The 13,861-nt window shown below is 33.8% G+C and overlaps 1 protein-coding gene across 3 annotated transcripts in view; it reads left to right on the top strand.

Moving 5' to 3' along the window:
• Positions 1–12,525: 12,525 nt before the first annotated feature.
• Positions 12,526–13,861, top strand: part of LOC149551494 (fructose-bisphosphate aldolase-lysine N-methyltransferase, chloroplastic-like) — a 77,726-nt gene continuing 76,390 nt past the window's right edge. For all 3 annotated transcript variants that reach the window (XM_089786990.1, XM_089786989.1, XM_089786988.1), the window contains exons 1-2: positions 12,526–13,010; positions 13,097–13,172. In XM_089786990.1, the coding sequence (XP_089643116.1) occupies positions 12,615–13,010; positions 13,097–13,172 (472 nt within the window). In that variant the 5' untranslated portion in view covers positions 12,526–12,614. The remainder of the gene's footprint in view (positions 13,011–13,096; positions 13,173–13,861) is intronic.

The following is a 13,861-nucleotide window of genomic DNA, read 5'->3' on the forward strand; positions in this document are numbered from 1 at the left end:
TAACTTGCATGGACTTTAGGACATTATGAATTGGCCTTTGTTCTGTAGGAGATTCTTCTTCCTCATCCTACCTAGGTGTTTCCTCTTAATCTTCATCCTCTTCTTCTCTAAAAAAGTTCCTCTCCACTACCTTCATTTCGTCTTTGAGTTTCTCCAACTCCTCCCTAAGCCATTTGTTATCTACTTCTTGTTCTTGAATTTATTTATGCAAGTTCCACATTAGTCACCATGATGGATATCTATCCCTCTAATTCTTCAAATTACATAAACTCCTCTTTCTCCTACTCCTATGTATCACCTTTATAATATCAATTTGATGAGGAGGCAAGTTGCTTGAGATGGTCTTTCACCTTGAAATAGACCTATTTTCCTATTCTCTAGAAAATTGTCAAACACAAGCCCTAGGCGTATTTCACCCTTCAAAATTAATTCCTTAGCATATCACAATGCATCTACAATCCACTCAACAAGCAAGTCCACAAGTTCCACTTTTCAACCATTCTTAGGTAATTGGATACAAAGGTGTAAACAAGGAAATTTTAGAGGTTCAACCACCTACACTTATTATCTAAAAAAATTCATATTATGATTAGTATCCTATGGTAAAATGATCACAAAATTGACAAGTTGTAATGATTCAACTTCTTCCATATACCTGATCTCACCAATTTGGCTATTAGGTCTATGAGCCCCTAATCAAGCCTCCTAACTCAATTTTTAACGCATAACTTTGGTTCAAATTGGGATCTCTCAAATATTCACTATATATGGAAACTCTTTTGGATTTTCTCCCAAATTCCCAAATTTCAAGTCAAGGTGACACTCTTTGATCAAGGTTGCCTTTATAAGGCACCTATTAGGCTTACTAGGCTTGTTTTATAGGGTTGTTGATATGATTTATTTTGTGACCCTTCCTCCATGCAATCCACTCATGAAAACACTTCCATTAGGTATATTACAAACCAAACAATCTTTCCACGATGATCAAACCCCTTGATTAAACTATCCAATCAATCTACATTGCTCTGCTATACAATTATGTCTCTTGCACAATGATGCTAGGATGCTAGGGCCACCCACATAATTAGCCATAAGGAGTGGAAAAATAAATTCTTTTAAAGTATTAATGTGCATGAATAGGTCATGTAATCCCTCAAGTTTCATATTTTTCTAACCATGGATGCAAGCCCAAAACTTATTATTTGTCTCCAAACCATAGTTAACAAAGGTCTTAACTAGACAATAGAGATTTGTTTGTTTCTCACTTATCCTACAACTTCGCATCTTCCAAGTGTGTGAAAAATAAATACAAAATAATTCTCTAATAATATTTATGAATCATTTAATTCTACCAATCCAATAACATATAAAACACATACAAGATGTTAAAGTTGTAGCCTCTGTCGAATTGATTTTATCATGAGATACCTTGTTGATAGTAAATCATCTTTAAGATAAATATCTTATAAATATAATATATATTATATATGTAATATAATATATATTTTATATATTATACATTATATATTATTATATAATAATATAATAATATATTACATATATGGTCAATATATTAATATTACATATATGCTTAAAGATGAGTTATACATATAGTTATTTATTAACTAATGATGATTAACTTTAGAGATATGTCTCTTCGTGAGACATGTTCCCTCCTCCCATATTTAAGAGTCTTCAAATTTGCATTTGGAAGACATCAATCACATTGGCAATGCTACTGCAATTGCAGAAATGATCCTAGAAAAACAACACAAGAAACACAAAATTTGCTACAATTCCTCACAACTTACAAAATATCCTTCACCATCATATTCTTGAACCATTATAAAGGTTTTAGACATTTTTCATAATGTTTGACAATGTAATTTTTGAATTATTTTCCTGTTATCACTCATTTTGCAAATGTTAACTTTTTGCAAATGTTGTTAATGTTGTCATTGACAACATCACAAAATTTTTGGGATTTTTGCAATATGCAACTTCCTAAGTACTCTAAGTCCCAAAACAAAATGAAATGACTATGATTACCTTCAAACATAATAAAAAACATGATCAAATGGATTTTATCAAGTACCCATTCAACCAAATATGCATAATAATCCCTAATTGGTCCTAAAGTACAAATTTATGCCAACTTTGGCTTGCAAGGAATTTTACCCATTACATCATTAGTCTAAATGATCCATGTGACCTTATTATACTTATTTTTCCCTGCTATGAACCCATTTATTTTGGTCCTTTAATTCAAGGATGGGCTGCTCCTACACCAGAATCTACCTAATCGCTCTATGCTAACTACAAAAATTATGAGACTATCCAAGCTTTTCCTTCGTCAAATTTTATTTTTGAATATTTTATAGGTTGCAACCATGAAAACTATCACTATAAAAACTAATTATAGGAAAGTCCAAAAACTATACATGCTAATTGAGCTACTACAAGTAGTATTACTTCAAGTGTACAAATCATTTATATAATAAAGTTACTCATCTTATATAAATGAGTCAACAATTTGATTGAAGGAGAATCAAGGACAAAGTAAGAAAAGTTAGAGAGCTTTGAAACAATATTTTCTTTCTCCATGTCCATATTCAATACATTAATAGGATATCAATTAACAAAGTAGGAGCACATAGAGTATCATGAAATGTCCCTTCACCAACATTACGGGAACATATCCCAAGAAAATCTTCTAGTGAATTATTACCCATCAAAATATTTGGAATTGAACATTTCTCCAAGCAAGTGAAATCACTAATGAATATTAGTTTCCAAACTATTGGGTCGAGATCCTTTCCTTTTCCCTTGTCCTTATTGTAATTAGTGGCCTTTGAATATCTAGCTGAATCTTTCTTTATATATCTTGGTATTATTTTGTTGTGCTTTTTAATGATATGCATATTTTTTTGTTGATCTTTTTAATGAGATGCACAATTTTTTTTGTTCATTGAATTTAGCTTATAGTGTTAACCCCCTTAGCAGAAAAATTATCAAAATAGTAAGTTCATAAAAAGTTGATGAATTTTATATTAATATAGGATTTTTTGGGCTTTCTCAATGTAATCAAACCACCTACATGACAATAAATCCTCTAATAAAAACATGTTCACCTAATTTGAGCGTCAACACCATTTCCTACTATGTAATATGATAACCAAACTAAGTGAAAAAGAGAGAGCTAGATTTAACTTTCTTGAGCCCCAAAAATGTAATTACATAACAAAAATTGCTATTATGACAACCAAAATAGCTACAAAAATAAGATAAAATATCTTGCAAATCCTTTATGAGTTACTTGTTTACATATAAACACACTCGAAGAGCATAAAAGAATTTACAATATCATACAATAACTCCAATCTCTCGCTTAGGAACTTAAGTGCTCATAACCCTCAAAACTAAAATTCTTATACCATCTTAGAAATTCATAACATATGCAAAAATGAAGATCTTTCTAGAGATAGATAAGCTATAAAATATAAATGAAACAAACCAGCTACAAGCATGTGATTCCAAGAGATGTGAAAATCTCAAGCTAATAAGATTGCATTAGGATCTCAAATAGATGTTACAAAAAATGATTGCACAAATCAACATACATGAATGGAAACCTTACAAGAGCATCATAATATATTCAAAATAATGAAATACAAGCAAGGTAGAGAGATTTTTTATAAATAAGAATAGATATAGGTAGAAAACCTAACCAATATGCTATGAATACCAAGTAGTCAAAAATAGAAAAGGATCCACATTGTAAATGTTTGAACATTGAATAGGAAAAATTACTCTAAGAACCTAAGCAAGTTTAAAAGATAACGTAGGAAAAAGAAAACCCTAGAACTAAGGGGAAAAAAATTAAAATAAAAGCCCACACTAATAGTTGTGCAAATATATAACCTTTTTCTACATTGGTCTTCTTTGATATTCAAGATGTAACAATATTTAAAATATCTAGAAAGGGTCACAAGGACTTCACTTAGTAAACGTAAATTTTAGTACATGTGTTCACGACATACAAAAGAATCCCCCTGTTTTCAAAAAACTATTGCCCCAGAATTTGTTTTTGTCACTCCCCTCCAATACCCACCTAATACCCCTCATACCCATTTTCCTATATATACCCCCAGCTCCACCCAAAGAAACACCCCCCTCCCCCCCTATTTAGGAAATACACTGCCCCCCTTTTGTGCATTTTAAACCCTCTAATACAAACACACATGGTATTGTATTGCCCCTTCAATGTAGGTACTATGGAGAGGATAATCATTGTAATATAAGGAGACTTTTTCTCCCATGTTAACTCATTGGAACGATACATGTACTTCCAGAGTTCAAGCAAAATCCCTAAAATTATTTGCAAAAACATTATGGTTTTTGGTGCATATATATCAATGTGTGTTGCTATAGATTGTGTAAAATTCAACCCAAACTACTTAATGAACAAAACTCCAACGGTTTAGGTGAAAGACTATTGTTGTGTAAATAACACACATGTAGAGTAGAGAGACAAATTTATATGAAATAGACAAACTCACACCCAAAGAGAGTGACATTTATACCTTAGTAAGCGATGTTTCTAAGTGTGACACAAAAACAAGAGTTTCTTGTAATTAATATTTATCATGTTTTAAACTACTTTTTTTAATAATATTTCTCATAATTTTCAACACTCAAACAAACTCTCTCTAATCTTATTTTTATTTCAACCTTGATAGTAGTTCATCCCAACATTTACAACTTTCTCTTAATGATGTTTTTGTAGATAATTATATTTACAACAAAAAAATCAAGTGAACTAGCATGAATGTGTTAACACAGTTTGTTAAAGTTCAATGATATATATTTTTAAGAATAAAACTATAAAATAACTTGATAATTAAAAGATATCTTCAATGTACCAAGTCATATTATGATATTTCTAGCAATATTCACTTATGTAGTTTTCAAGTCAATCATTGACCCATGTTTCATAAGTAGCGATTCAAAAAAACCCATATCTCATTAAAATAAATGGAACACTTAGAACTCATTAATTCTAGGTGATGTTCATTAGAGTGAAGCATTAGACCTTCCTGGGACATCACCTATTAGAGTATGACTCCAACTCAAGTGCACTTAAACATGGAGTTTCCTTAACTTTTTAGTTGAGGAAGAGAACATGGTATTGTTGATGTGCCAATTTGATGTAGGAGCATCTTGGGTGTAAGGGAAATCTTGCGTCACCCAAAAACGTTTCTATTTCCAGTTTTGTGTTTTCAATAAAGGCTATTCTTGTACAGAGTTGTTATTTGAGGGAGCTTGCTAATTTTAGTAAGTTGATATTATGTGTTTAGATTGTTCTTATCTCATATGTGGTAGTTCATCTTTGACATATCATCCTTCCATATGAGTTTTATTGCCATATCATATGCATTGGTGTTGTTATTGTAGATTTTTAATATGAATTTTGGGTATCCAAACTTCAGGTCCAACGATGAAGGCCTAAATGGCTTCGAAACAAGATGAAACCTTGGGTAAAAGATTCTTGCACAATTATTCATTGAAGGTAACTAGCCGAGAATTCTAGAATGAGGTTATAATAGCCCATCAGGTGAATGATTTACTAGTTATGGTCTCCAGAAGTGGACCCATCTGAAAATGTAATTTGTAAATTTTCTTAATTTGATCCTATGTAATAAAGTGTAATGGAATAATATAATATGAGGTTGGTTGGACTCAAGGGTTAGGGCTTAGTGTCTAGAACATTCACGGGCAGTAAAAAGTGCCTCTATAAGGAAGTCCATAGGTTATCTAGGGATTTATGGGTGGTTATTACAACTTTGTCCTACAAACTGTTGTAAGGAAGACACCTGCATGGGTTTGCATATTGTAATTTTGTAATTCCACATTTGCGGTGATAGTAAGAAGCTCATATTTTGTCCTCTCAATTTGTGTTATTTGTCTATTTCTGTTGTTTGTTACAGTATTAAGGGGAGCATTCTTCATCATAACTATATTCATTAGATTTTGCTAATTAAAACCAACTAGAAAATCATCTAATGAGCTAATGGATGACCATGTTCAGGGAAAATAATAGTAATTAGATAATTGTCCAATTTTATTATTACTCATAGTGCATAATTTTTGGGGCATTTGTCGCTAGAGATTAGATCAACTGTGCATTTTTTTGGGTTGACAAAGTGAATGGTTAATGGGGCAATAGGGAATATGCTTCAAATTACACTTTGAAGTGACCAAATTTTGACTCTTGCAAGCATAATGGGTCTCACAACACTCATCTTTACTACCTATAAGCCACAATGATAGTAAAAATAAACTTATATACAAAGACCTTTTTTTGGTCAAAATTAAATGTATTGTTTAGGTACTCATGCTACACAAAGTTAGCTATAATGAGTATTAAAGCTCCTCTCCCGATATTTCTATAGTATAAATAATTAAATATTAATTAAATAAAAATACTTTAAAATAACTCTTTTAGAAAGAACAACTCTTCCAAGAGAAACAAAATCATTTAAAAAAATGTACATTTAAGGCCTTTTAAGGCTGCATACTACATCTATGAGAATTGTTAAACAAAAGTGGAGTCCTATAGAGAAATAATGGAACAAATTCAACTTTAATGGGGCCTTTGAAGGCAACATAAGACCTTGTGGTGTTAGTTTTGTGATCAAAGCTTGGACAAGTAATATAGTGGTAGTAGGCATTAAGAATTTGGTTGAGGGAGCAAATAATGAGCCTGAGGCTCAAGTCATTGTCCTTGCCATTAAAATGGAAAAGCTACGTAAAATTAAAGAATTTCATTTGGAGGGTGATTCACTAGTTATCATCATGTTGATAATGAAAGGGGAATCAACTATCTAATATCTCAAGAAATTTATAAAAAGGTCTACTTAATGGTAGATTTCTTTGAGAGCTTCAAAATCACTTATGTAATGCAAGAAGGAAATGATGTAGCAAATGTAATATCAAAGTTTGGATTGGGACTCAAAGAGGAGGGGAGAGAATCAAACATTTTTGGGGCATTGAAGGTGAGTGACTTGATTGCGATCTTAGATTTTCTTATGGATAACTCATCATATAAATAGAGTTGTAATTGCAGGTATGTGTTGGTATGCATCTCGTAAAGTTTCAATTTTAAATGGTACTAAGTTGCCCATCTTTTTTCAGAGTCATTATGGACCAATTATGCATAAGCAAGCTTTTATTAATGGTTGAGTTTGTAACTTGTGAGTGGAGGAATCTAGAAGACTATAATGTTGCAAAGGGTGGCAATGAATTCACATGTGGGTTGGAGATAATGGTTGATTGGGAGAGTACATTGATACTCATTAACAAAGGAAGTATCTCAAATTCTTGAAGAAGGTATTTTAATGCCTGTGGAACCACTTTTTATGTTTTTTTTCTATGTCAACATGCCTATTATGAATCTGCATAAAAAACTAGTTGTTTTGTGTAGTCTTGTTTTTGCAAAAAGCTAATGCAAGTGTCCCTCCTTCAAATTGTCCTAAAATTGTGCCCAGATATCCTAGTAGACAACTGTTGATTGATGGAGGAATAGATGGGAAAAACTAGATATTGAGAGTGGGGGTGAATTAGAATCTATAACACTTTATAACTTTTCACCAATACATTCACACTATTCAATAACTTGTGCATGTAAAACTTAAAATGTAAATCTATTGTAACATATAAATCTGATCAATCACATGCATGAAAGTAAAAAACATAACATAATATTTGTTACCCATAAACCCTCCAAGGTGAATGTGAAATTGGGGTGGGGATGACACCCATAAATGAACTCTTGGCACACTTTCATGTAAGGAGCTTATGTATGATATATCAATTAAGTATATAGTTCCATACATACCTCTCTTGCTTAGTTTGAGATGACATGATCACCTTCTCCATTGGATTGGGTGACCTCAGCTCCATTAGCTCCACTATTTCCATCTTCTCTTTTCTTTTTCCATTTATGGTTCATTTCATTCCTAATTTGCTCAATGTCCACTTTGCCTTTGCCTTTGTCCTTTGTCTAATTTTTTGGATATACTCGAGTACTGTAATTCTTGCTTTGATGTCCAAACTTGTGACATTTGGGACATACATTGTTAGGGGCATAATTATTTCTCTGATTTGTCCAGTAGGGTTTTGTCTGTGATCTACATTCATATTCTCTATGCCCATATTTCTAACAACTATAGCAATATCCTTCAAATCTAGGCGTTGTAGATGTATTCCCCAATCTTGACCTACATTCCTGTATTTGATGCCCTTGTTTCTTGTAGTAAAAACAATAACCAATATACTTAGATTTAGAATTTTGCATACCATGTTTGCTTCTGCAAATATTTGTAGTATGACCAAGTTTTCCACAATGATAACATGTTGGTTTGTCCTTACTTTAGATTCCTCAGTTCTCCTTTCCTGAATGATTCTCCTTTCTCAGTGCATGAATGTCCTAACCAATTAGAACAACTTGATGACTTCATAAGTTCTTCAAAGTTCTTCATTGCTTCCTTTGGTTTGTTGAATCTCTCCATGGATTCTTTCTCAGTTTTCAATCCATTCTTCAGTATGTCATTACGTGATTTCATATTTGCAATTTCCTCGTCTTTGTGATTCAATTCGTAATTTGCAGGCATGAGTTGATTCATCATGTCCAATTGAGTGTTTGTGAGGTTTTGCACATCTCATATCCTTTCTTCAAGGCTAGTAGCCATTTTGTCTTCTTCAGTGATAGTCCTATCTTCTTCAACTTTCTTCTTTTGTTCAATCACTTCACATTGTCTTGCTGATTGGATTTCATGTTCTCTTTTCAATCCTCTTATTTCTTCATTCAAGAGTTTATTCATGTCAAGTAGATCAGTGGATGCTTTGTCAGTTGGATTGATTGGTTCAAATAGTCCTTCAGTCTTAAATTCTTCGTATGGAAACTATTTTATTTGGATGACAAATTTTGTTCTCCTTTTTAGGGAATCCGTCGTATCTTGTCTTGCCTTCTCAAGTTTCTGTAGTGTGAGTTGGATGTCAATCACCTGATTGTCAATAACCTTACCTAGTTTGAATGCCTCCATCTCCAAGATCTAATCTCCAAGCCTTTAAGCTTCTCTTAGAGAATTAATGCTCTAGTACTAATTGTTGACTAATGGAGGAATATATAAGACAAACTAGATACTGAGAGGGGGGGGGGGGGATCAAAATCTATAACACTTTATTAATTTTCACCAATTCATTCACACCTATCAATAACTTCTGCATGTAAAACTTATAATTTAAATCTATTGTAACATATAAATTTAATCAATCACATGCATGAAAGTAAAACACATAACACATTATTTGTTAACTAGAAACCCTCCAAGGTGAAGGTAAAACTAGGGTGGGGATGAAACCCAAAAATCTTTACTACCGTAGTAATAAAGTTAACTAGTTAAGGTTACAATGTTTGACCATAAAATAAGATCTACCTTGTGAGGGGTCTGCCTTGTTAGAGGCTTAAGAGATTGCTAGGTCTCACCTTGTTAGAGGATTTAACACTTATGACAAAGTAAAGACTCTATTAGGAGATTTACATAGACCTATTAGGACCACTCTGTTAAGAGATTTACCTTGTCTCAATTACAAAATAATTGATTTAGTACCCGACTATCGATTTTCTCTGCAAGCTGATTTTGAGTCTTCTCCTTGCTAACTGATCCTCTCCTCTGATATGATATGCTTATCTTTCCCTTTCACTTCACTTCCATGACTAGGTCACTTGCTCTGTTAGATGATAACAAAACCCTTTGCTGATTATTTCTAATATGTTCTCAATCCTTCTCTTGCACAACACTTCTTATTCACATGCATACACCTCTCTTCCTTTGCTCTTACTTCACATGCTTACAATCTAGGTTAAGATCATTGCTATTTAAAGAGTTTTGTAAAGAGTTTTCTAAACGATTCCATGTTTTGCCTCTTCATCTTGATCGTTGAACACATAACATAGGGATCCGTGATCCACATCATGTACATGTTATGTAACAACCTCTTCCAGTATTAAATGTTCGATAACAACCTCAACAAAATTTAAATATTCCTTCCAAGTTGATTTGATAATTATTTTGCCTCAAACTTTGTTCCATTCCTAACTTTTATGTAAACTTTGCATTGCTCGATCTATACTATTTCTTGATGCTTGTTATTGTTGTTGCTCGGTCTGTATTACTCTTCTAATGCTCAATATGTGTTGTGCTTGACACACACTATATAACTTGACACTTGTATACTTGGAATTCGCTTTGTCGCTGATGAACTCAACACATAGAGAAAATTGCTTTGTGACCAAAAACTTACTCGGCTCCTATAAAGCTCGGTACATACTTGATTGTGTACATGACTCGACCTATATAGAGTAGCTCGGTCGCTGTGATGACCATCTAACTCTGCCTTATAAATGACTAAGTGGTTAACACTAATAGACAACAATGGTTAGAGATACTAACAACACACTAAAAAATAAAGTCTGAGCAGAAAAAAAGCTTGAAGAAAGATATAGGCAACAAGGGCAGAGCTACTACAATTTGGTGGAATTAGAATTATTTTCATTGCTAGGTGTTTGAGGAACTAGAGAGATAAACTAGACATAATTCGAGGCAATTTTCATGCTAAAAACTCCAAATCAATAACAAATGTTCCCAGGGGAGCTTAGGGTAAAAGAATGAAAAGAATAGTTTTGCTTGACAATCCTCAATTTTGGTAGATTTTGGATTTTCTATGGGAAGAATAATTTATGACCACAAAGCACATACACACACCAATATTGATGTAGTATTTGCAGTGTTTGCATGGCATTAGAAATGGGGATTAAATAAGAGTCATTATGAATAATGTGTGCCTATGTGAAGCCAGAGTGGACGGGGGGAGTGATTCCCATGTTGGCAATAGTTGAACTAGGTCTTGATTTTTTAATCGAAAAAGGCAATTGGAGGTTGGTAAAGGGCACAAGGTAGAGCTAAAATCCCTTTCTCATATGGAGCATGCTAACAAGCAAGGATAGAAGGAAAGAGGAGGCAAGGGATAGATGGGAATTGCTCAAAGAACATTGTTGCAGATAGAGGAAGACAAGAAATAGAAGGAATACGAGCACCAAGAAGGTGCAATTGCACATTACCCCATGTCCTCATGCGACCACTTAACTCTAATTCCTTCTTAATTTTAAGTAGCTTAAGTGTTCCCATACATATTTTAAATGACATGAAAATGATAAAACAAAATCTTCACCTATTTTAGTGGAGCATCGACTGCTTAAAAAATGAAAACAAGCATTGAAAAAGGGGGTGCTAGAATTAAGGAACCAATGCTAATTGGAAAAAATAACACGCATCTCTACAATTTGTTTTCCCTCCTTTTATTTGTCTCCAATTTTTCTCCAAATATTTTTTTATTGATGATTTTGTTTTAGAATTATTTTTAGTATAACTATTAAGAAAATAGGCAACTGAAATTCATAAGCACGGGGCCACCAGTTTCACAAATTACTGCTTAAAAAATTGAACAACGACTGCTTGTCAAAATAAGTGTAGTAGTCGCATGGGGACCTGCCCTTAGAGGGGGACTTTTCATCCTTAAAGGATCCTTCGTGAGGAATTGCAAAAGGGTAGGAATGCAGAACCCACCAATTTTTAGGGACGGGGTTTGCTGTTTTTGTGTTCGAAACATCTCAAACTAGTTAATTGCTGGCCCAATTTTGTGTTTTTTTGGGTGTAAGCAACATATAGTTCATTTCTTGAATGAATGAATGATTTTAATAATGTCTATGAGGCCAAAACAATGTAGAGACTTGTAAACTAGCACACATCCCTAGATACGGTGCTAAGAAACTTAAGCCAGTTGTAACCTCTTATTTAGATGTGCTCTCCAACAGGTGAATTTTGACTAATAGGTTTGTAGTTCTGCCTAACTGCTTCTCTTAGATGGTTAATTCGGTGATGTTAATGTTACTTCTATGGTAATACCCCTCCTGAACACCCATATTTTGCACTAGAATGAGCATTTCAGATTGCAAGTTTAGATTCGTCAATAAACAAAATTGGATACAAAAAGTTAGTCATTTGACAACAAGGATCCCTGATTTTACTCAATATATATCACAAATTTTAATATATAAAATACCATTACGATCAATCAATTTTTTTTAAACAAATAAAAATAATGTAAATAATTCTTCATACACCCAACTTTTCAAATTAAATTTCAGAAATAAAATTATATTATTAATGACAATAATTTTTGAACAATTCTGAAACAGATGTTCCCCTAGTGGAGGCAAAGAAATATTTTCCTAGGAACCTCCTTGCTTAAGTCCATGTCATCGAAATGCCACGATGGCAAAGTGGGGTCTACCACTGAGACCCACACGTCCACGCTGGCTATGACCGTGGCGTCCATGTGGGATTCTGGTTCGGACCCATTTTGGTTGAGACTATAAGGCGCGTGGTTTGGATGGACAAAAAGAAACCCTCCTGCGCTAATCAGATAAGTGGACTTTACAGTTGAAGCTTATTCATACCCGAAAAAGCAAAACATTTACTGAGACGCCGGCCATGGGATTTTGTTATGGAGCAAACATTTTCCCTTACCATTCCCATGCTGCAACAAGCTTTTCCTCAGCTCCAAAACTGTGCTTTAGTGGCTCATTTGTCTCAGGCAAGTATAATGTCAGTGGTAATTGTGCTGGGCAGGTCGGGAGGTCGGGAGTTCGAATCCCCGGAGGCCGCGAAGTGTTTAGAGTGGTATACTGCAGAGACACGCTGGCGGCAGAGGCGAAGAAGACGGAGAGGGCAAGCCAGGCGAAACGCGCGGCACAAGATGACGTGGATTTGAAGTCTTGGATGCACAAACACGGCCTTCCGCCTTGCAAGATCGAGCTGAGAGAAAGGGCGTCAAAGGACGGGAAACATAAGCCTATACATTACGTTGCTGCCAGCGAAAATCTTCAGGTAGGTGATGGGGGTTACAATTTTGTTCACATTTTAAGTTAACCTGGCAGTATATTAAATGGAGGTTTTCAAATGGGTTGGTGCAGCCAGGGGATATAGCGTTTGCTGTTCCCAATTCTCTTGTGGTTACGCTGGAAAGAGTACTGGGGAACGAAACAATTGGTATGCCAATCGTCGATTCTTGGATATTGTGAATGAAAAGAAGAATTTACCTTGGATTCTTGGAAACGAGATATTAAAGTTTGATCTTTTTTAATCAAAAGAAGACCAAAAGCATGAAAATCCAAATAGGAAAGAACAATTGATTGGCTCTTTAAATGACAGCTATCATAATTTGAGCTTACAATTAGAAGTTTGGACTTTTTAGCGGCCTTCAAAAGAAACAGTGAGTGTTATCAAAAGATAAAACAAAAATGAAGTTATGAAAAATAAAAAAGGTTTTGTTTCTCATTTCCTGTCTTGTTCCAGTTAACTTAGTGATGCAATGGATTAGCCCCCGAGTCAAATAATTGAACACTATTAGACTTTGCTAATACACAGACATAAATTGAAGTAACATTCAACTGTGACAGGGTTAATTATAAGCTATGGAATAAGAGAGTATAGATATTAACACATAAAAAAACAGCAAGGAGAACACAAAATACACGTTCTCCATTAACCGTGCAAATATTTACAAAAATCCCAGAGTCCAACTCTCCCGACTTTTCTTTCTTTATCTTTACAAATCTCCAGTTTATCATCTCTTTTTTGGCTCACAAAGACACCCACTTATAACACTAACTTTTTATTTCGAGTAGTTATGTAATACTTGTTGTTTACTAGTTCATATCATTACTAACTGTCTCAAA

The sequence above is a fragment of the Cupressus sempervirens genome, chromosome 6 (assembly GCF_028749045.1).
Source record: "Cupressus sempervirens isolate cs-2001-9-10 chromosome 6, ASM2874904v1, whole genome shotgun sequence".
Taxonomy (NCBI): Eukaryota; Viridiplantae; Streptophyta; class Pinopsida; order Cupressales; family Cupressaceae; genus Cupressus; species Cupressus sempervirens.